This window comes from Nuphar pumila, chromosome 11 (assembly GCF_984573655.1).
Source record: "Nuphar pumila chromosome 11, dmNupPumi1.hap1.1, whole genome shotgun sequence".
NCBI lineage: Eukaryota > Viridiplantae > Streptophyta > Magnoliopsida > Nymphaeales > Nymphaeaceae > Nuphar > Nuphar pumila.
Window position 1 is genome coordinate 36,885,125 of NC_143259.1, and position 23,669 is coordinate 36,908,793.

Below are 23,669 nucleotides of genomic sequence, written 5' to 3' on the forward strand. Positions count from 1 at the left end.
TTTATATGTATAATATAGATGTAGTAAGGCACCAAAAGCAATTAGATCCAAATCTTACTACAAAGTGTTGAGCCACTTGAGTTTGATTACAAGGTAGATCCAAATAAGATTTGAGATGCATCATCCAAAATAACATATGCCACCAGGGTTTTTTCTTGAACACAAAAGAATATGCTTCAAGCTTTTAACCACGCGTCGTCCAAAAAAAGGTCATCAAGTTTAAAGGCTTATGTAATGTCAATTTTGTCTCGGGTAACTCGGTTACTTAGCAACAACTTGCATGATTTAATTTCACTTTGCAGCTAAGCTTCCCAATATTCCGACTTGTTCTGTTGACAAAAACCTAGTGAAGGTTCATGATTTGCAATACCAAGCAAAAGTAAATGCCACAAAAGCATGACAATGATGGTCATGAAAATATAGACGATACTAGTGATTGGAACCCCAGAATTAAATCGAGCCACCCTTTCTTGCATCGTTTCTGCTAATTTTGGTGGTCTGTACAAGAAAAAACCATGTTTAAGCAAAAGAGAACAAGAACCCAGCACATTACAGTCTGCTAATTTTGGTGAAGTTTTTACAAGAAAAACCATGTTTAAGCAAAAGAGCACAAAAAGCAAGCACAAGAAATCCACGGTGAGCAAATATAAGGCGTGCTATGACAGTAACCCACTTCATTTCCTGCTGCAAGGAAATTCTATCTTTACCCGTGGATATTTTCTCTGCAGCTGCAGTAGCTCGTCTGCAATGGCTGCAAACAACACATTCTCAACTGATCCAAGGCTGAACTTCACAGATTCTAGTGATGGAGCACTCTTAAGAATATGCCTCGCCAGCATTAACTCCTGTTCTTCCCCGCTAAAGGATTTGAAATTTGCACTTTCAAGGTGCTTAAGCAGACAATCAGTTGGTTCACATGGAGCATCCGTGCTTGAATAAGAGAGATCGCAACATCCTTTTCCATATGAAATCCATAATATGAACCAGTGTCAATAGTTGAGCTAAAAAGGCTGGATAAGATGCATCCAATAAAGAAGAAATAGATCAACAAGTGTTGAAACTCACTTTCAACGCAGCAGCTACGAAGACGAGGAGAACTTCTCAGCAAAGATGTAATATATTCTAGCCTCAACTCCTCTGAACATGGACAGGCCATCAGCTCTTCCAGCTCATTGAATTGTTGGCGCTGAATGCTTTCATTCGTCCTATAGAGACCCTTCACATATACACGCATAAGATTGGAGCAAAGGAAAAAAAAAATAGATAAAGAACCAAGTTATACCATATAGAAACGAGTTATAAAAAATAGCAGTCTGCTGTGTAAAGAGCAGGTCCAACTCGTAGTTGCTCATAAAATCTAAGATAGTCCACCCCCATCTAGGCAGACCAATGAAAGGACTCTTCTTACAAAGTAAAGGCCTAGAACCTTCATAGGAGTCAACAAATTTTCCTTGGGCCTGATTGGCGAAGTAACACAGAGGGCTGGGGTTTAGTAAGACCAGTTGAGTCAAATATGAGTTAAACTAGGCAATCATGTAAAATCTCCAACATGGAGTGGACAGACAATTATGTAGAATCTTCAATAAGGCATCATCAAGGTCACATTTACCAAGTTTTCCTAATCAGAGTCAGCTGGGTAAACCTGCTTCCATTCCATTCTCATGTCTCTGTCGTCCAAGTTCCAAGTCTTGTTCACTCCAATTCCCTTAAGATGTGTTTGGATTCATGTAAATAGGTGAAATTAGTAATGGACTGTATTTGCTATTTTCCAGCCATAAAGAGAAATTTCAGTTGAACGCCTTGAATCCATTAGAGAAAATCATTGCATAAGGAGCCTGCAGTTGCCCCACAAAGGGCTCCTTCATGGTTTGCTCCCAAGTGTGAAGTCAAGATGGTATGTTGTGAATGCCAACTGTACTTGTTCATCAAACACAACATGACCATCATGAAACCATTTTCTTTTGTTAACACTCACGTTGCAGTAGGAGAATGATGAATTGATTTTGTGACCATATCATAGTCTACTCATGACAATCAACAGCAGAAGTAAAGAAAGAATAAACTAAAAAATTAGAGGATGGATCACGCGATACCTTATCGCCAACCATAGGTGATAGGGCATCATTATCATTCCATCACCGCCCATTGCAGCATTAAGCGAGCCAAAGTTCATGGCATCACAAAATAGTGATACAATGGGCCCTCTGGTTGCTACAATGGACAGTGGCAATAACAGTGATGAATGGTTGCGATGCATGCAAGTCTTATCACCTGATCTGTTCCTCCAAAAGAAATGAAGAGACAAACATGACTCACTTCAAAAAAGCAGGTGCAGGCCTTGAGAGTCTTTAGGTGATCAAGACACCCAGTAAGTTCGCTTAAACATCCATAATGAGCCGACCTAGAACGACAATCGAACTCGAAGAATTGTAGACATGGCACTGAAATCTCTAATGTTGTAAATTCACAGTTCACAAGGACCAAGCTCACGAGTTGAGGTGCAGAAATCAAGATGACATCTGTGTCTCCTGAACAATTTTCCAGTGCAAGGCTTTCCAGCCTTGGGCAACCATGAAGAATGTTGAAAATTTCTTCTCCAGACAGACAAACACCGTACAGACTTAGGCTCCTAAGGAAGGGTAGAACTAGTTCACTACCTTCTGGAGGATCAAAATAGCAATACCTCAACTTCAAATGCAATATGGACCTGCAGTCAAACAAGTCAAGAGGCAGCTGATACAATCCACTGAGATTATCCTCGAGGCGAGTTTCGAGACTAAACTCTTCGATTTTCTTTACTGCAGCAACATGGCGTATCCAATTGTCGAGGAGTCTTCTCTCAGAATCCTTTCTCAAAGTCACGCAGAGACTAAAGCTGCGAAGGCATCCATCATGGCTCAACAAGAATTGATTCACAACCATGAAGATATCAGTTCGCTCGTGTGGAGAGTGTTGTAGCTGCTGCTCTTTGGGCAGAGGGAAGTCTTTGTCATTGAATTTTAGGGTGGGAATAGCTGTCCGGAGGTACCTCCATCTCCTGGACAAAATGCTGGTTCTTACTGCAGCTTGGATGTGGAGAAAGCAGAGTATGTGCACTAGAACTGAATCAGGCAATGTGTTGATTCTGCACCGGGTGGTGTTCTCCATTTCCGATCTACAGCCCGTCTGGCTTGCCTCCTAAAATGAATGACGAGAACATGATGATCTGTTGCTGCAAAAGATGCCAACTTGTTTTGAAAACTTGGATGAGCTGGGACTTGTGAATTCTCACATAATCCCATCTACATTCAAGCACCCTTTGGGTAGAGTTTACATATAACAAAAACAACTGTATATTCTCCCTTTCTATAAGATTATTTGAGACCCACAAAACGGAGGATTATAAGGAGAGAGGTTCTACACTGTTACAACAGAGCTGATAGAGTTTTACCTGTTTTTCTCTGTGGCAGCAAAGCCACGGTGAAAGCAAGGAACCAGGATGGTGTTGGCAGGACCCAAGAAGAAGGTGACGACAGGACAAGCTTCACGCCAGACACAGTGCCGCTGTGATATAAATCTGAGGTCAGATTTACCAGATTATTCTAACCAACTGCAAAATTAAGGGAAAGCAGAAAATTAAAGAAAAATGCAAAAAAAAAAAAAAAATAGAAATTAAATAATTAATGGAATTCATGTCTCAATCAACTGTCTATCTACAGAGAGAAACTATAAATAGATGAGATTTTACCTAATTCTAAATAAAATAAACTCTCTATTATGATAACTTTCTAAAAAAACTTATATTAAATATATGAATCAAGCATAGTGATTAGGTATCCAAATACAAATATCTAAAAACTAAAATCTAAAAATGAACCCTTATGAATCCGGGTCTTCTACCATGCTCCTGCATCATGCCGAAAGAGAATGTGTAAGATCATGTGGCCATAAACAACCGTTGGAAGAGCCACTCCAAACGATTGTGACTCTCCCAAGTTAAATGGCATGTGTTATGTAACAGTTAAACAAGAAAAACTAAATTAAATAAGATAAAAGACATTGAATAATATACAGTTACCGAACATAGAGAAATCTGAGATTACCGAACATATCAGCTGTGATTTATAGCCAGTGCCCTTGGCGATCAACAGTGTAACGGGCACGCAGTTCTGTCTCGTCTCACTACTTCCGCTGCGTGCTCACAAGGACTTACAGAATGTGACAGTGAGATTGAGAGTAAATTTCAATAAAGACCTTGACAGCTTTGCCGTTGTCAAAGCCGACGGTGCTCGTTGGGAGGATGTGGGCGCCCCAACAAGGCCACATAAGATCGATATCCCTTTACCCCATCTAGAGTATAAACCTGGATTAATAGGGGAACATAACAAAAAACAAAAACACTTGGATTGGACATTTCACCGAACATTTGGAATGCAAAGTGTTTACATACCTCCGAGTACGTGTGGAGACTCTGCTTTGGCCCTGCCTTACTGTTTTCGATGCTTCCCCATTTTGTTCATGCCGCTCCTTTTAAGGGCTAACCTTGTGCGGAGGTGAGATGAGACACCTTGTCACCCTTGTTTTCATGTTTTTACGTAACCGCCTTGGCAATGTGAGCATTTTTCCCTTCGGAAGTAGGGGGTGTCAATGGGCCGGGTTTGATCCGGGCCTGACCCATACCAAACCCTATAAGGTTAAAGTTTGACCTTAAAAAGAAGGAGGTCGGATTAAAATCCGGATCGGATCCAAAGGGTCTGAATAATATTTGGGGTAGGGTATGGTTTGTGAAATTTCATACCAGACTCCGGCTCGACCCGAGTCCACAATTTTCGATGTAAAGAATTATTACTTTACCGGATAAGGTTTGGGTCTGGTTTATGTATTTCTTATATGACCCGACTATGATTTACGTTATAGTGGGTTCTATTGAGCCCAGATCCATACCCGGTATCACCACCTCAAATGAGATCCAGGTCCAATCCCACCTGAATCCAAACCAGATCCGACCTATTGACATACCTAGTCGGCAGGAAGGAAGCATACTGACAGTCCAGACCTGAATACACCCTGAATTTAAAACAAGTAACGTCAGAAACTGACTCTTGACCTGAACCAAGTTTGAGCACGAGAATCTAAAAAACTGATATAATCCTGAAAAACATAACAATTTCAAAATATGCTTTATTAAAATAAAATGTGCTTTTATCACGATATTAACTTGGCATTTATATGTTTATATTTTTAGTCTTTCTTAATCTTTTACATATTTTTTCATAGATATGTTTAAAATTTATTGACACAGGAAAATCTTGGTATAAATTAATTTTTTCATTTTTCTCAGAAAAATCTTAGGTCATTTTGGTATATTTAAATTTTAAAAATATATAAGAAAATAAAAAATAAGAAAAACATTGAAAATAAAAATATACGGAAACATAGCTATTGACTTAATAATGTGATAAATATTGCAATAGAAATACTACATTTTCAAAGTATGTGATATTTTGAAAATATTGTGTTTTTCTTGTGATTATATCAAATTATGAAGAACTTGTGATAAAATCGAGATATTTTCAGAAAATGACTGATATTTATGGATATGGTCTGAATAGACTTTGATTATCTATTTTTACCGAATGGGACGCACTTGAACACTTATTTGGTTGCAGTTGGATTCGGGTTTGGATGTAAATTCCAAAACAGTATAAAAAACGTTTGGTTAAATGGAACATCAGAAATGTTTTTCCCTTTTTAATATATAACTGATGAAAACCACATCGCTCACTTGCCACTTCATTGGTGTAAAAACCCTAGGTGCCCTTTGTCCATTAGGGGAATAAACTCGGTTTCGCAAAGCACATGCTTCCCTTAGGGATGCAAACAGTTTGGATCCGAAACAGCTGAAAATATATATACAGGAATCGGGATCCGAAACAGCAAACAATTGCAAAACCTTCATCCTGGATCCGACCCATTTGCATCCCTAGCTCCCATGAGCTTTGAGCTCACGATGTCCTTGGATAATGTTGGTAAACAAGCCGAATGACCTTAGCTTGGGATGGCAGTGGGGCGGGGCGGGGGACAAGGTCTCCACCCCCGCCCCACCTCAAGATTAGAACATCCATCCCTGCCTCCATCCCGGGCGGGGATGGATTTTAACCTCCACCCCCGCCTTCATCCCCGTTTCATGTCCTTTATAAATGTTTGCTATATGGGCCTTTACATTTATTCATATGGACACTATAGATGTACCAGGGATCAAATTGGATTGTATCCAATTCTGATTGCAGAGGTTCAACCACTGAGTTGAATTACGAGTTAGATCCAAATAAGATTTGAAATGCATCAATAAAGCAAAATAGCGATATGGGTACTGAATGCATTCAAACCTCTTTTTTATATATATAAAAGAAAATGGGCTTAAGGTAAGTCTTGAAGTCTCATTTCATCCATAGAGAAGGGTCATTAATTAAATCTCAGGCTTATCTAGATATGGAATTTATCTAAGCTAACTCGATTACTTAGCCACAACTTCCACGCTCAAGCCCCCTTAATCGTCACAATCTGGGTTAACAATTTAATTTCACTTTGCAGCTAGCTTTCCAATATTCTGACTTGTTAACAACTTAATGCAAAAACTTTCTGTTTTTTTTTTTTATAACAAAGAGAAATTGCCACAGACAAAAGATGTTGCCTTAGAAACTACCAGAGACCGGATCTGGGTCTAGTTCGATTAAGTCAGTCTGGATCGATTCAAGTTGAAGCAGATCTAGACAAAAATTGGGTATGGATCTGGTATGGAGTACATGGAATAATATTGAATTCAAGTCAAAACTGGATCTAAATCTAGATCTAGTTCAAGACTATTTGAATCAGTTCTTGAATCAATATGTAGCTAGATCTAGATCCAATCCATAGCTGAATAGATCAGTTCTGGATCCATATCAGAACTGAGTCTAGATCTAGTATGACAATTCTAGACCTAGATCAAAATTGGATCTGGATTCAATTTGTAATTTATTAATAAATTTTTGAGAATTCAATTGAGTTTCAAACCAAACCCAGTTGGGTCAAGACTAGGTTCAGTAAACTTAGTACTCTAAACTCAGACCGAACCTATTTTTGACTTAGGATGAGTCAGGTCAAATAATAAGAGTTGAAATAACCAAATTATTCTTGTATGTACCCAATATCCGATTAAGTAAAACAAGCATAACTTTGCACCATAAACTCGAAATTGAGTGAGGTTTGGTGTGTTGGACTTGTATCGTAGAGAAAAATCTTTTTATCCTATGGTTCTGTTCAAACTAGGGGTGCAAAAATCAATGTATGATGAGTCAACTCGAAAGGGGTATTTTGATAATTCTGTCAAAATATAAACAATATATGTGTATTAACATGAACATACTTGTGTGATGATCAGGTTCTATTGTTAGAACCACTTGACACTTTGTTACGACCAAAGTACAACATTCACATTCGAGGAAAGGGATATTATAAGTAATCCTAGTTGTAAATAAATCATATTGTGTTGCATGTTATTATTGTTGTTATATATTAGCATGTTTAGAAATGTAGCTCTTGCGTGTGAACATGATATGTATAGAATGACCATGCATGAGTTAATTGCAATGAGATGACTATATGTATACGTCAGTCGTAATATGTCATGCATATTAGAGAGTGATTGTTTTATGATAACATATTTATGTTATAATCTTCAAATAACATGCATTGTGATAAGATTGTGATTAGCCTTGAGTCTCTTGAATTTGGTCATGTCGTTTGAATTTATATTGAGATTAGCATGATTAACCTCTTGAATCCCGAAAGTGGCGACCTATAAAAAGGGCTACATGGTTCGCGGTCAGAGTGTAATCACTATGGAGAGTCGGCCGCCGGTGATTTAATAATGTAGACTCTACCTTATTGCATGCTTAGTATAATATAAAGTGTGATCTCTAATATCATTTTGAGATTGAGAATGAGGTTCGTCATGATTATTTCATGATTGCACTCATGAGAGAATGAGTGAAACACGAGCTTTAGAGTAAAGTTCGAAGTAATGAACTTAAAATATGACTTAGGTTTTATATTCACACAGTATCTGAGGCTCTAGACAACCATGGATGTAGCGTGAACGATGCCGAGTTTAAGTCTGACCTCCCAACTAGCTACCAGTGGGTCCTTCTTTTTGTTTAACTATAGTGCCTGGTGATTTAGGGATCACTGAGAGCGCAGGGTTTATAGTCTGACCAATAATATAAAATTGGGGTATTCTACATGGGTTGCTACGCTCATAGACAATTATGATCGGTATAGCTGACCTAGTGTTATAGTCTGATATGAGTAAGTGTTAAATTGAAAGAGTTAAGGAAAAAATTTAAAATATACAAACCTTGTGTCGTGTGTCGAAAACTAAACTCAAATCAGAGGCTTAGAGTCCACTATAGTTATAAGTTAAAGTCATTTATTACTTATAAATATTCTTTACTAAGTTGTAGACTCACTCTCTGTATAATTACAATTGTAGGTTCCAAGCACACTAACGTAGGCAGGATGTGATCAACTACTCTGACTGTGCAACAAAGTACTTGTTAGTTTTATTTCTTGTCATTGAACACTCATGTAATTATTATTTTTGTATGTTATGAACGATGAACTTTGTCAAAGAAAATGAGTTTATTAGAAAAAGAAAAAAATTTAGCCATGTTTTCTTTGTGTAAACTTTGTATGCTTTTCCTCTAGGAAGTAATACCAACCAGACTTGGACTCTTGAGGTCCTAGATCAAGGTGTTACAAAGTAATGTCAAAGTCAGGTTCATACAAAAGGTACATCATTCATAACAAGTTTAATGATATAGAATATAGTATAAGTCTCTACTCGTTTAAAAACACGATAGTGACTAGGTTGTTTTGTGATTAGGAACGGCTAGCGATTTATAATCACAGAAACCCTAGGACTGAAGGACCTTCTGAGTTGTTAATCGTATGGAGAGAAGAATTTGTCTTTACGATGGTGATGACTACTAGAGTATTGGTGAAAATAACTCAAATAGTATGAGAGTTGACACCACGACCTTCATCGATCTATATCATAGCCACAGAAAGAGATGTGTACCGATGGAACAACCCTGACACTACTCAGGAGCGACAACCACAATCTTACGGACAAGAGACTTACCAGTCCCACCATCAGAGAGCTCAGTCAGTGCATGGGCTAACGATGAGGGACTAGATGGCAACTCGATGAGGAGTCACAAGGAGAGCATCCCTTAGTGCGAACTCTGCATCTCAGAGAAGGTCTAGGATGGCTAGTGCACGGGGATAACATATGTCCCGAACCAGCTATGAGGCTGATATGAGCGCAACCAATAAATAAGCTTCAAACCCAGCCATGGAGTTTCTTGTTGAAGACACTAGGAGGACGTCAATTCAGGTCGCAAAGGCAGCATGGAATGCTGCACAACTTAGTGAAAGCGGCCCAGGACTACCATGGGGACGAGCAACATCGGGAAGCTCGTAGAAAGAATATGAGGATGGAGATCTCACTCTTACCCCTGCCTCACCTACTTAAACTCCTGCTTCGCCCCCATACAATATGGGTGCCTTTCATTTGCATAAGAATCTCACTGTTAACCCCGCCTCACCTACCTACACTCCAACTTCGCCTGCATACAACATGGGTGCTCTTTCTGTACCTCACCCTCAGTAGATGTGAAGAGATTCAAGGAGAGAAGCAAGCTTCAGATTGATTGAGGAGTGAGATGATGTTTGTGTCTATGAATGTTTAATCTTGTTTGGTCTAGTTCAACTATGTCTTGTCTTGCTTTATTTCATTTTGGTTTTGTTTGGTTTTATTTTCTTCATGTGTACTAGGATGTTCTTAATAAAATAAAATGCTTTTGACTGAATGAGTATCATAAATGTATGCATATGGTGAAATTTTGTGTAAAAATAACTTAACTGACTCAAATAATGATAAATCTATTACGTGATGATTTCAATGCAATATATATGACTACTCATAGGGGAACATCCTATCTGTCTAAGGACACTTTAGCTGTTAGATGAGAGATGGGGTAATTTGATGTAGTGACTGGTGATAAAGAGCATCTTGGTGAACCATCTCGAAGGTGCACCAACTCAGAGAGTGCCTTCATCTTTCCATACCCCAGAGAGGCATAGTCCACGCAGTGGTAGAGAAGAGTGTATATAGATCCCACAAGGATCACCAATGAGAAGCTCAGGAGAAGAAAGCATGAGGATACCTCCTGAGTATACTACAAACTGTATCTTGTACGAGCTCTTACAAACCACCTGAGCTCCACAAGAACAATCCCAAACAGTCATTTCAGGTATCACTTCTTGGGCCGAAAGGTTCAAGAATATGCAACCTCCACTTTTGGATGACACTCTTGATGGTATCATAGCAGGAAACTGGTTTATGTAAGTAGAAAAAACCTTAGATGTCATTCAGTACTCTGAGGATCAAAAGGTATGGATAGCATTGACGAACTTGTCCAGCAGTGCAGAACACTAGTGGAGGACCGTGCGAGACACTTTAAAGCAGGACATTTATTTGCCTTGGTCCACCTTTGTGAGAAGGTTTTAGAAATAATTCTTTTCGAAGTGCCAGAGGGTGAAGAAGGAGAAAGGATTCAGGAAGCTGCAACAAGGAGACATGATTGTGGCCCAATATACTTCATGATTTAATTGTCTCTCCCATTTTGCTAAGTCTTTAGTAGAGAACAAGAAAGAGAAGTGCAAATGCTTTGAGAGGGGATTGAGATCCAAAATTTTGAGGTTAGTGGGGCCATTGCAAATAAAGAAATATAGTCGACTCATGGACTATGCTTTGAGGTATGAATTTTGGAAGTTAAGGATGAAGAAAAAGCCTGAGGAAAAGGAAAAGCACAAGACTAAAGAGAAGGCCAAACACAACAACAGCGATGCGACCGAGTCTTCTCAAAGAAAGTTTTAATATAAAGGGAAGTTTCAACAAAAGTACAAGGAACACTTCAGAGGTCAGACCAGTAGTTAGACCTAGGGTAAGCAAGTTAAGAATTTGGGAGGCCATCAAGCTAAGAGGCAAAAAACTCAGACGTCGGCCCACTTCTTGCAGAACCTGTGGTCTTTAGAGGCACGAAGGCAGGTGTGACCTAAAGAATTTTAAGTGCTACAACTGCCAGCAAATGGGTTACTATGCCAATGACTGCCCATAGCTTAACTGAAGAAACAATGCAACCCCAAAGTAGAAGTCTGCAATACCAGGTCATGCATATGCGGCCGCTCTTCAAGAAGCTCTTGCTAGCCTTGAGGTGGTTGAAGGTACAGTCCATATTTCTGGTATTTTAGCACATGTGTTGTTTGATTCTGGAACTACACATAGTTTTACCACCTCAACCTTTGAAAAACTGTTACCAGTTGCACCTTCACATTTGACTATTTTCTACTTGATAGAAACACTCATAGGAGATATAGACGTTGTCTTAGGTATGGACTGATTGTTAGACCATCATGCTACTATTGAATGCAGAAGAAAGGGCGTTAGTTCAAGAATATGCAAATTTTTTCTAGAGAAACTGTCATGTCTCCCTCTTGATCAAGAGATTGAGTTCTGAATCGATCTCGTCCTGAGAACAACACCCATGTCAAAGGCCCCTTATTGGATGTGATCTGTAGAACTTAAAGAATTTAAGGAGTAATTAAAAAAATTATTGAAGAAAAGTTTTGTACGACTGTGAACACCCCAAATTTTTCAAAGTTTTGTAAAAATGTCTTGTTTGCCCCTGACCCCATCTTATGAGAAAATTAAAGCAATTTCAAAACCCAATTTCAGTTATTCTTTAGATTTTCTGAATTAAATTCCATGTTGATATATCCAACTCGATTTCGGATCTGAACCTAGTGTTTTAAATCCAAATCTGAGCCTCATTATTCAATTTACAAATTGAAATTATAAAAATGCCAAAAACATTTTCTGAATGGCTCAAACAGCTCCTCCGGTATCCATTTGGATCTACTATTTTATATTTTCTCGATTCGAGGTCCGAAACTCGAATATCACCTCAAATTCCGGATCAAAACTTGCTTTCTGAAGAATTTTTCAAAAGAATAGCCTCGAATTCTCAGAAAACCCCTTTTTTGTGAATATTTCTCAAAAATACAAAAAAAAATAGTTTTAAATCTTTATTTTCTCGTAAATTTTAGGATTTTATTCCAAAAATACAAAAATACGGAAAAACAACAAAAAAACCCCGCAAAAAATGGAAAAACTATACGAAGAACGAGTAGTTTTAAACTTTTTAAAGTTTGTTTTACTAAAAAACTCCTTTTAAAAACCACTTTATGAAAAATTGTTTTAAAGGGACCTTCTTTTTGAAAAAAATAAAAAATTGCAACGGTCTCTCTCCCGCGCTTTCTCCCTCTGGAAGCCTCCAATCGAGCCCTCCACCCTTCGATCGCTGGCTTCTCCTCTCCACCTTCCATCCTCAACGAACCCCCCCTTCTCGAGCCTTCCATTCTCTCTTTAAGAAGAGGCATCCAAGTCACTTCTAAGCATCGACTTTTCTTCTCTCGCATCCACAATCCCCCGTTACTCCGATTAGTTCTCACCCTTTCCCCATCTGCCGCTTCTCTGGAGTTTTTCTTTTGATCGACGGGAAGGCCTTCCTTTCCTCCAGCCTCTATATAAGCAAGCCGCAGGGGACTTCTTCAGCATCGGGTTTTCTTCATCAGCATCCTTCTTCTATGTATCGAGGATTGTTCGCCCCTCTCGAATTATCGAAGAGCACCCATTTGCTCTGGTGCCTTTATCAGACATTTGTTTCTCCGCTCCCGATCAACCAAGGGAATCTCTCTCTTCCAAGTCAAGTGAGCCACGGTAAGCCACCACCTCCTCTTCCTCGATTACCTATAAGTTTTCTTAGCTCACTGCTTCTTTCTTACTCTTTTTCCCTTTTCTGATATTTCTCATTTGCTTTTTGCTTGTTTTCTTTTAATTCGATGCAAAATCTCACATGTGGTGTCGATCTGCATATAGCAGCATCGGCTCACATAGAGTAATATTAACGAAATACCCGTATTCCAACAATTTTTCTCTTTTTCCTAATTCCTTTTCTGAATTTCCTTGATTTTTTTCTTCCTTTTTCGTGTGATTCATACAGTTTGCAATTCATTTCTGCACCCATATAGTTTGTTTTCCATTTTAATTTTATCCCAGCCACATTCTCAGTGATGGATCCGGGTGAGTCTGTTTCTATTGTGGCTGAATCATTGCATCTCACCCATGAATTTTCTGCTTCTTCATCGATCCTCTGCTTCCCCTTTCTCACATTTTGATCTGTTGTGTTCCATGCACACAGGCATTAGATCTATTAACTATGTCCACAAAATCGGTACTCTTTCATTTTATGCATTATTGCTTGGTCAACATCATTTTCTCCAAAGCTTCCTATCTCATTAACACCAAATTCGTGAATTCTGTTATGGGTTTTGATTTTGCATCTCACGCATATCATTAATTCAGCCTTTACCTGCATTATTGTTTATTGCAATTTCTAGTTTCATGTCATTCCATCAATATGAGTATATCTATGTATCACATTCGTATGATATCAATTCATCATATTGTTTGTCCAGCATTTTTGAATTTAGTATCATATTTATACCAGTTGCATCAGATCAATGTTCCCCTGAACGTGCCTCTTTTGGGAATGTCTCTCCTAGTGTTAATATCCATGCATTTTGAGGTTGTTTTTCATGAATTTATCTTAGCTAAGATAGTTACTCCAAGGACAGGTTCATCTATACTAGAATCCAGGGATCTCGTTCCTCTATTTGAAATTGTCATAAGAAGGTAAATCGCAAGAAGGGCATCTTAAACTAGTGGATCCCAAATTGGGTGGCAATTATCTCCTTGACTCGGTTTGTAAGATAGTTCGGTCTGCTGAAGGTAAGTACTAGAAAATCCCTGCAGAATGGGCTAAATATGAGAAATCATGGTAGTGGTGCCAATAATGTTCTCTTTGTCAGCTGGAAAATGAGATGTCGGCTCCTTCTATAAAAAAAAAGGTATCGATTAATCTCATAACTGGTACACAGAGCTTCGCACGAACATCTCATCTTGTCTGGGTAGATCATCTCTCATTGCACTTTATTTATTTATTTTTCTTTTCTCATCATATTGAAGGCTGCACCTGCATGCTCATCTCTCTCTTACTCCTCGCCACACTTTAACGTAGATACTCTTTGTTAGCTTCTGCAATTTCATCAGATGTGTTTGTTCTCTTTTCACCAATATCTCTTTTTTTGTTTCTTTCTTCTACTGCATCTGATATCATGTTCTTGATTTGCCATACTCATAGCACTGTGTTGGTTAACCCTGCATCAATATGATCACTGTTGTAAAGTCCATGAAGGGGATTTATCTGTTTTGATATGCTTAACTTTGTCATTGTGTACTCGGAGAGATGTTAGTAGCTCTCCCTTTGTTTTCTTGTTTAGGACATTAGCATTAGGCAGCCATCGATCAGTTGACAATAGAGGGTATTAATATTAACTTGACAACAATGAAGTAATTACTCTCTTCATTAGCGGGGCTGATTCCCTGTATTCATTTTTGGCCTCACAGTCGCCAGTTAAATCATTGATTTTCTTGTTCATAGTCTGTTAGGCTATTCTCAAGGGTTAAATCAAATTTATGTTGCCTTCTTGTTTGTTACTTTAACAACTTTTAGTCATCTTCCCTGTCATGGTAGAAGCACAATGCCAAGGGAAAGCCTGTGGAAGCTCACGGTCATATAGTAGCCTCCCTCACTAATTTTAATAGAAAACTTCAAGTCTCGAGTGTCTGTCGCCCATCACATAACATCCATCACCTTTGTACCTGCCCATCACCCGCAATACTGCTATCCCTGCCGTGATCCTCATAGGTGTTCACAACACAACCTCCCTTCATGGCACTTTGTCATATAGCACCAGAAAGCATGTCATCTCATTACATATCACATCCATCCACCACAGATTCTGCATAAGCAGCACATCTATTTCACGCACCATCACATTGTCTTCAGTAATATGTGATACATCATCTGCACTATCACTAAATCTTACATCAGTGTTCCTGTTATACCTGGGCTTAATGTCTATTCTATCATCAACTCATAGCAATGTAACATATATCATTTTCATTTCCACATTCACAATCATTATTATATATGTTTTCATCCAATGTGCATATCTTACCCTCCTGCACCATTTTCTTGCATGTGTTGCAACACCTTCATGTTTTCGTTACACTACACTCCCCACATGCATATCATATTCCCCACACCTATGCTCACCTATAGCCTCATTGGTTACATCACACCACCACTATCTGCTATAACCATGCCCATGTTACAGTAGCTATATCCACTTCATTCAAGGCACTCCACTAACCCTATGCCACCTTCCATAAGCAACTTCACTGTATTTCCACATCCTTTATTTGGCAGTACGTCTTTCCAAATTAACAACTGTTATATTTATCAAATAAATCCATGTTATGATTCCCAGATTCTCTGGCCTTTTTTTTTTAGCAAATTAGGGATTCGAAAGAACACTTGCTTAGTGAGATTATATCTGAGGTTTTTGGGTGTAGAATTACTGTAGAAAACACGATTAGTCACCTTCCCATGTTATCATTCCAATTACTTCTCCATACTTCAATGCTCTATACAGCAATAGCAAGAATGATTGCATCTTATCATTACTGCTGAATATTACGATAATCCACAGCCTCTCAGGTAATGACAAAATTATTCTGATTTCGGTTGAAGTGTCTTAGGTTTATTATAATATGCAGCAAAACAAAGATTGCTAATCTGTGAGTTATCAAATCTCCAATTTGTTTTTACTGTCTTGTTGACGATAGATTCATGGTTTACACTCTTTTTTTTTTCTTGTTCATATTGATTGCTTTTATCTTTATTTTCTGGTCCCTCAGTCATTGCAACAAGATAAGCGAAAGAGTAAGCACTTGAGTGGCACTCTCTCTCACTATGACTCCTAGCATGAGGAGCCAATATTTTGTTGTAAAAGGGACTAGTAAAGTTGAAGTGGGGAAAATCAGATGTCCCGATTGTGATGCAAGTTTGAATAATTTCTGGAATGTCATATGATATGAAATTTTCTATCTTACAGTTATCACTAAAATGGATCTTCTTAATAATCCATGTATGAAACTGAGTAAAATTTTGTTCTCTCTGCATATTCATGGTTATATTATGTGTTATCTTCAGAAACTGAAACAATTATGTTTAGGATACTATACATACATTCTAATATGTGTTTCCCCATTGATTCAGGATGTTACACATATATTCCAAACATCCAGCTTGTTATTAGCATAAGATGTTATATGCATATTCACTCACAATTTTTTTTTCTTTATCAACATGATGTATTGCATATGCATTTTCATGTAGATTTTCCTCATTAGCATTATGGCATCATCATATCAGTTTTGCCACTGATTTTATTTTCATATTTTGTATAGTGTTTTATGCTAAAACCCTATTTTGCAGGAAATATGTAGAAATCGTTGAATTCCTTCTTAGATTAGGAATTTTAAATTTCAAATTCAATTTTGTAATATCTAGACTATAATGAGAATTTACATTTCAAGCATTAGATTAGAATGTATGAGCATGCATTTTCATGGAATTACTTGTTTTCATATCATTCTTTTTATTATTTCTCAAGAATTCACGAATGGGAACACGAATGACACGTGCACCATTCTAATAGGAGGTGATTAAATCCTAAGTTGATGATTTGCATCCTAGTCAGGATGTGAACAAAACTTAGGATTTTCATCTTTTATGAAATAACACCGGATCCACACTGGATCCCGCCTTCAAAAATCATCATATTTTCAATATTTTCTTCTTTTATCAGGGTTTAAATTAAAATTAACTCAAAATATATATCAATGGCCATAGTCAGGATATATTGAGAGTTAATTTCATTTTAAACTCTGTAAAAGCACCAAAAATATATTTTATTGTTCATCTGAATTTAAATATGATTATTATATAATACATTTAATGACCATAGTCAGAAGTGTATTATATCTTCAATCTTATTTTAATTCACTTAAAGAATGAGATATGCTTTTCAAATCCAATTTTAAATTCTTTAAATTCATTCATCATCTAGGATAGAATTGCATCATATTTTTCAAAATTCTCTTTCAAAATCCAAGTGATCTTGAATATCAAATCGTTAATTTCTATCCCAATTCATTCTTCCATCTTATTTCAAAAGATTCAAATTTCAATTTCAAAGTCCAATTTGATTTTGAAATTTCAAAATTCATTCTTATATTAAAAAATTCAATTCAAATCAAAATTCAAAGCTCAGATTGACTCTGAAATTCCGTATTCATTTTCAGGATTCAATGGTAAATTCAATTTCAAAGTTCAAATTTAACTTTGAAACTCCTGATTCATCCTCTAAATTCAAACTTCAAAACAAACTTATTTCTCATTTTTAAAAGTTCTACCTAGAAGATTGAGTCGTGATTCTCAATTCAAAAATCAAAGTTTTGAGATTGATTCTGAATCTCAAAATTCAATTTTTCCTAAAGTTTTAAATTCAAATCTTGGTTTTCAAAACCCAGATCCATCTTTAAAAGTCCCATTTTGGATCTTCAGAAAATCCAAATTCCACCTTGAGTTCCAAATTTAGAATCCAATTCCATTTAGGATCCTAGAATTCAACTTCATTTTGGATCTCAGACTTCAGATCTAATTCCATTTAGGATCCTAGAATTCAACTTCATTCTGGATCCCAGACTTCGGATCCAACTCCATTTAGGACTCCAGAATTCAACTTCATTCTGGATCCCAGACTTCGGATCCAACTCCATTTAGGACTCCAGAATTCAACTTCATTTTGGATCTCAGATTTCGGATTCAAATCCATTTAGGATGCCGGATTTCAAATCCGATTCTATTCCCAATTACAAATTTAAAACCCAAAAATTTCATTTTGAGATCACATCTGGAATTCTTAAAGTCCAATTTTATTTTCAAATTCCATTTGGATTTCTTAAATCCAAAATTCCATCCTGAATTCAAACTTTAAATATGGAATCCAATTCCATTTCAAATTCCATCTCCACTTTGAAATACAGATCTAGAATTCAAATTCAAAATCCATTCCTGACTTTGAAAACTTCCTTTCTTTTCCTTTTATCTCAGCTTCAAATCATTCTTTTCAAAGTCAAGATTTATTTTCTCAAACTCTGATTATTTCATAAGACTTAGAACTTCAAATCTCTTTCCTGATCTATCTCAAAGCTCTAAGTTAAATTCAACTATTCAGAAGTTATTTCTTCATTCCATCATCACATTTTCACTTGGAAAGTCTCAGATTTCCAAATCATTCTTTTCAAAAGAGCATACATCCTTGCATTGCACAAGCATGACTCTTTGTGTATTTAGATTTAGAACAAATTCTTAGATGATATTTTAGCAAAGCAAAAATGCATAAATTCGATCCTTGGTTCGATTATCTCTGGTAAAGGTGCCAGGAACGGTCAAACCTCATACCGATGAGTGAATCCCGTCTCCCTTTTTCCCGCAAATATAAAAAACGGAGGCGAGTAATTTTTCTAAATATTTCCAAAATTAAGGTCAAGTGAGACCCCGCAAAAGAGTTCCTCTTTCTTCTTCCTTTTCTCACTCTCTCTTCTTTTCTATCTTTTATTCCCCTTCAAAGAGGGAACAAAGGTCAGAAAGGCGAAGAGAAAGGAAAAGAGGAACGAGAGGAAAAGTTTTGCAATGATCACAGTTTTGGCGACCGTGATGGGACCCGTCTTCGTCCGGTTGGATCTATGTCTTTCGCTTTGCTTTGATATTATCTAAGTCTTTATTCTACAAGTGTCAGCTTCATTTTCCATGCAAACCTTAGGAGCCTAGACTCTGTCCTAAGCTGACATCGTTGCATATAGGATTTAAGTATGGTTTGGTAGGATCTTATTGAGGAGATTATTCCATGTTCACATTAGACTTAGGTCTGAAATATAACTCTCCTCAATTTTAGGGATTGCATGTAAACAATGTATGCAAGTGTATGCTTCTCTTCATTTAAAATTCTATCTCTTTTAGGACTTGCATTAGAGCCATCTGATTTCTTGCATGTTGACCATGTTTTTGAAAACATCCCTACCTATATTTTCTCGGTCTTCACGTTGCTGAGCTGTCTCACTAAACCATATTTCGGGAGAGAGCCTCACAACTGGACCACTTATTTGGGTAGGTGCTCAAGGATGTTGGGAAGCCATTACCTTAGAACCGGAAAAATATTTCTATGCCACGTACTTCGAACTTCGGCTTGAGTATATCGGCATATCTTGATTGGAATCGGATGATCTAAACCTTAGAGTTAGGATTAAGGTCCTACCAGCCATTTCAAATATTGCATTTAGAGTCAGCCTTTAGGGAGTGCTGTGTGCGCATCTTTGTTTGTGCAACTTTGGTTATGCGATGTTTCTCATATTTTCTTATATATATATGTATCAAACCTCTTCAAAAACCCTGGGTATATTATTTAAAACTTTCCCTTATTTTTTTCAGAAACCCCAAGCGTATATTTTCCTTCACCTGCATTCTTTTTTCTTTTAGATCAAATTTTCTTCAAAAACCTTGGAAAATTCATTTAAAATTTCCCCAATCTTTCAAAAATTTCTAGGTTTGTATCTATTCTTCAAAAATCTATCTATAAGTCCTGCATTCTATCTAATTCTCCTCATCTCTTCTTTGCCCCAATATTATTCCAATGGCGTCCAATTCTCTCGATGTTGTCTTTCCCAGAGATCATGTCTTCTATCAGATAAAGGATGGACTCCCGGATCATCGGGTTATCCAGTCTCATCTCTTCTTCCCTCGGTGGTATTATTATTGGTTTGTCACCTTCTCACGTATGTTCTCAGACCACTTGGATGATTGCGGATTGGAGATGGCATCAACAGTAGGCAAGCGAACCATCAATGGAAGTCTGATTCAGGCTATGGCAGAGCGGTGAAATCCATGTACCTGCATATTTTAGTTTCCATGGGGAGAGATGACTCTACTGATGAACGAATTCAATGATATTATGGGATTTCCCGAACCAGCTGGTTAGCCAGATGATCTTGTCGCGAGCAACAGTTCCTGATCAACGTTAAAGGGGTAGATGTTTGAGAAGCTTTGGCCAGAGCAACAAGGAGCAGATCTTGGCCTCTCACTGAGATCAATGGAAATCAATTCATCGACTTGTTCGGACTCTATTGCAAGTATGGAGCTTACAAAGAGGTTGACACTTTTTCTCGAGCAGCAAAAGATAGAATTAAGCATGCCATGATCCTATGAACAGTGGGATTAACTTTCTTCCAAGATGGTCAAAATTTTATAGATGTCAGAGTTGCCCAACTCTTTCGAAGATGGGAAAGCAAGTAGACTCGTCAGCTTTCAGTCTCTATGGCAGCCTTAGCTTTTCTTTACTGAGGCTTGGCTCGTTTTGCTCTTGGGGAGACCATTCTGGTGGAGGGATGCACTTATACTCTGCAGTCATGGTTCTTGCGACATGTTCCATCAAAGGCCAGTTCCTTCAGGTTCAACAGTAATAAGCCGAAGTCTGCTATTCAGTATCGAGCCTTGATCAAGAAACTGCATCAGGAGGAGATCGTTTGGGATTTCTTTGACAGAAGAGAATCAGTTCCTCGTTACACTTATGCTCGCAGCAAGTGCTACAGATTGCTTGGCCCCTTCTTTTATGTCGATTATCAGCCAAAAAGATGTCTCAGACAGTTTTTGCAGCGGCAAGTTTGCACCAACATTCTCTTCCCGACGGGTAACATGCCAGAGTTCAATCTGCAGTCAAATCAGTGGTCTGGGGCATACCACGTAACCAAATATACTTGGGATTTCTTCATTTCTCTATCTGTATTTCCGGGATCAAATGTATCTTATGAATATCAAGAGTGGTGGCAAACTGTCTGCCCACCCTCTCTTTGTCCTTGAATTTACATCAATAAAGTTTACTTTTGTTCTACTGAAAAGCTTTTTTGAGCCAAAATTTTATTCTTTTATTTTGTTTTATAGCACAAATGGTCACGATTCTGGTGACGACCTCATCCCTGGTAAATGGGACATTCCTCCTACTTCTCTTCAATATCTTTTATCATCGTCGACGACCTCACCTAGGTAACAAGGCACATTTCTCCGTTATTATAAAAATGGTAACACAATTATCGCAAGTCTTGTGATGACCCGATCCCGGGTAATGGGATAATCTCTTAAAATTGTCTATCAAAGCCCTTCATTCTTTTCTCAAAAATTTTGGTTTGCAAAAAGTTTCTTCCGCACTCTAACCATTCCCTTATTCTTCAGGAAAACTTTGGCATCACAAAATGGTTCAGACACAAACTGACAAACAAACCGTTTAGCAGCGCAGTGACAGTGAGAAAGAAGAAATGAACTCTCCCAAATTGTCCAGAGGACATGACTCAGAAGAAGAAAGTGATGTTGTTCCTGCCATGTACAGAGTGTTCCAGAAAATGATGTAAAAAATGATGGCTGAGCAGGCTAATGCTGGTCCAAAGAAAGCCACATCTAAAAGCAAAATCAAGAAAAAGCCCTTGAAAAAGCATGTCAAGATCAATAAGTAGAAAATCCAGCGTGACAACACCTCAGAGGACTCAGAATCGGCAGAAGAGGGCTCTGAAGAAGAAGAGCAATTGATATATATCCCAAAACATCTGCGACAATCTAAGAGGGCAGTTGAAGACCCTGCACCAGTAAGCAGACCCAAGTACGGGGCCCCCGTGGAAGATCCGATCCAAGCGCTGACAAAGACAGTCAAGGATCTGCAAATCCGAGACAAAAGAAAGAAATCATACACCAGGCAAGACTTCTACCTCAGATTGGAAGGGGATAATAATCTGGAAAACCTCCCCAGGAAGTTCATTAAGTTCGATGGATCCGGCAATCCCAAGGCCCATCTAACAATGTTTTTTGCAGAATGCGCCAAGTTCAGCGAAGATAACCGTGCTCTTTTCCTCTGCTTCCCCCACAGTTTGGAAGGGATAGCCGCCAAATGGTATGCCGAGCATGTCAATCCCATTGAATTAAGGGATTTCGACAAGGTTGTTAACATATTTATTGAGCGATTTCTGTTCAATACGGAAGCTCTGCCTACGCTCAATCATCTATACAACCTTAAACAAGAAAGCAATGAGAAGGCCAGAGATTTCATCCACAAATGGAGAAGTATTTGTAACAAAATGAGGAATCCCATCTCTAAGAAACATGCCATCCAAATTATCCTCAACAACTTCTCACAACCTTTGAAAAACCTCATTTTCCATACCCATCCAAATCATTCATTGAACTGGCAGAACGAGTAGAATGACTCAAAATGGGAGTGGAGAGTGGAATATATGAAGGCATCACTCTAGTAAAAAATGCTCAAGATCAGAAGAAGAAGGCACATTTTACTTATTCGGCCGACGCCCCAGGCGACAATCATGGCAATAGCAGCAAGAACGGTAACAGCAGTGGCACGAAGCCTGATCAGAACAGAGGAAGAAAAGGAAAGTTTGTCAAGAACAGTGATAAGCCTCTCTCGAGCGGTCCTCAACAAAAGGGGGATTTTCAAGAAAAACCCAAACATATCAATTGGAGTAAGGATTGCAAATTTACTCCTTTGGACCAGTCTCTGAAAAAAGTCTTGGAATACATACTGTCCCACGGAATGGTTAAACTTTCCAAAATTGCAGATCCACCAGTGATCATGGGAAGATTCAAGGAGCAGTTCTGTAAATTCCACAGGGCAATGGGACATGATACAAAATATTGTTTTGTCCTGAAGCACTTAATCCAAGACTGCATTGACAAAAACATCCTCATAGAAGAAGAAGAGGAAGGTAAAATGGAAATCCTGTCAGCGCCATTCCCAAATCATTCTGCAGCAACCATTTCAGAACACTCATTTCTTCCACAAAGCCATATATGTCCATGCTCCAAGGAGGACATAAGTCTCCAACATCAGGTAATGGTTCTGCATCAGGACCAGTCTATATCCTAGAAAATGAACATCATCTCAGTCCTAAATCAAATAAACTCGTCAGCCGAGAACAAAAGGACCCAAGGTTTCCCGAAAAGGTTCATTAAAAAGGAAGTCTTTGCAGAGGAAGCAGAAACCTCTAAAGCAGCTAAAGAGCGAGCCAATCTGCTCCAAAAGCCAATCACGACGCTCTCCAACATTTCAATTCTAGAATTGACTCATGATTTCCCCAAGCATCAAGAGGTGCTAGACAATCTGTTAAGAAAGATCAAGGTGAAGCCAAGCACTACGCTAGAAGATATGGCACAAATAGTAAATCAGGCAATGACCAATGCGCCTATCACCTTTTCCGATGAGGACTTGCCAAAACCTCATTCTTTCCATAACAAGGCATTGTATATTGTGGTAAGGACCAGGGGCATGACTGTCCCGCATGTACTTGTCGATGGAGGCAACAACCTTAACATTTGCCCAGAGATGACAGCGAAGGCCTTAGGATTAAAAGAAGAAGAATATGTGCTTGATCCAATTACAATCTACGGCTTCGACAATCACGGGCAGACTGCCAAGGGCAAGATCTTTTTGGAAATTTT

The 23,669-nt window shown here is 38.1% G+C and overlaps 1 protein-coding gene across 2 annotated transcripts; it reads right to left on the reverse strand.

Annotated features, from left to right (window-relative positions):
• Nucleotides 1-531: 531 nt before the first annotated feature.
• Nucleotides 532-4,591, reverse strand: LOC149822266 (F-box/FBD/LRR-repeat protein At1g13570-like). Of its 2 annotated transcripts, none has more exons than XM_089980781.1 (6): nucleotides 4,430-4,591; nucleotides 4,083-4,329; nucleotides 3,431-3,543; nucleotides 2,317-3,177; nucleotides 1,066-1,216; nucleotides 532-955 (listed from the first exon to the last, which is right to left on the reverse strand). In XM_089980781.1, the coding sequence occupies exons 4-6, from the start codon at nucleotides 3,145-3,147 to the stop codon at nucleotides 675-677; spliced, it is 1,263 nt and encodes a 420-aa protein (XP_089836907.1). In that variant the 5' UTR covers nucleotides 3,148-3,177; nucleotides 3,431-3,543; nucleotides 4,083-4,329; nucleotides 4,430-4,591; the 3' UTR covers nucleotides 532-674. The 2 variants fall into 2 exon arrangements, with proteins under 2 accessions (XP_089836907.1, XP_089836908.1); XM_089980782.1 differs by having other exon boundaries at nucleotides 3,431-3,589.
• Between the last annotated feature and the right edge of the window lie 19,078 nt (nucleotides 4,592-23,669).

Coding starts and splice junctions, on each gene's coding strand:
- LOC149822266 (XM_089980781.1), bottom strand. CDS start 3,147: ATGGAGAACACCACCCGGTGCAGAATCAACACATTGCCTGATTCAGTT. Junction 1,217..2,316: donor CCTGCACCTGCTTTTTTGAA/GTGAGTCATGTT, acceptor GTATATGTGAAG/GGTCTCTATAGGACGAATGA. Junction 956..1,065: donor TCGTAGCTGCTGCGTTGAAA/GTGAGTTTCAAC, acceptor CATATGGAAAAG/GATGTTGCGATCTCTCTTAT.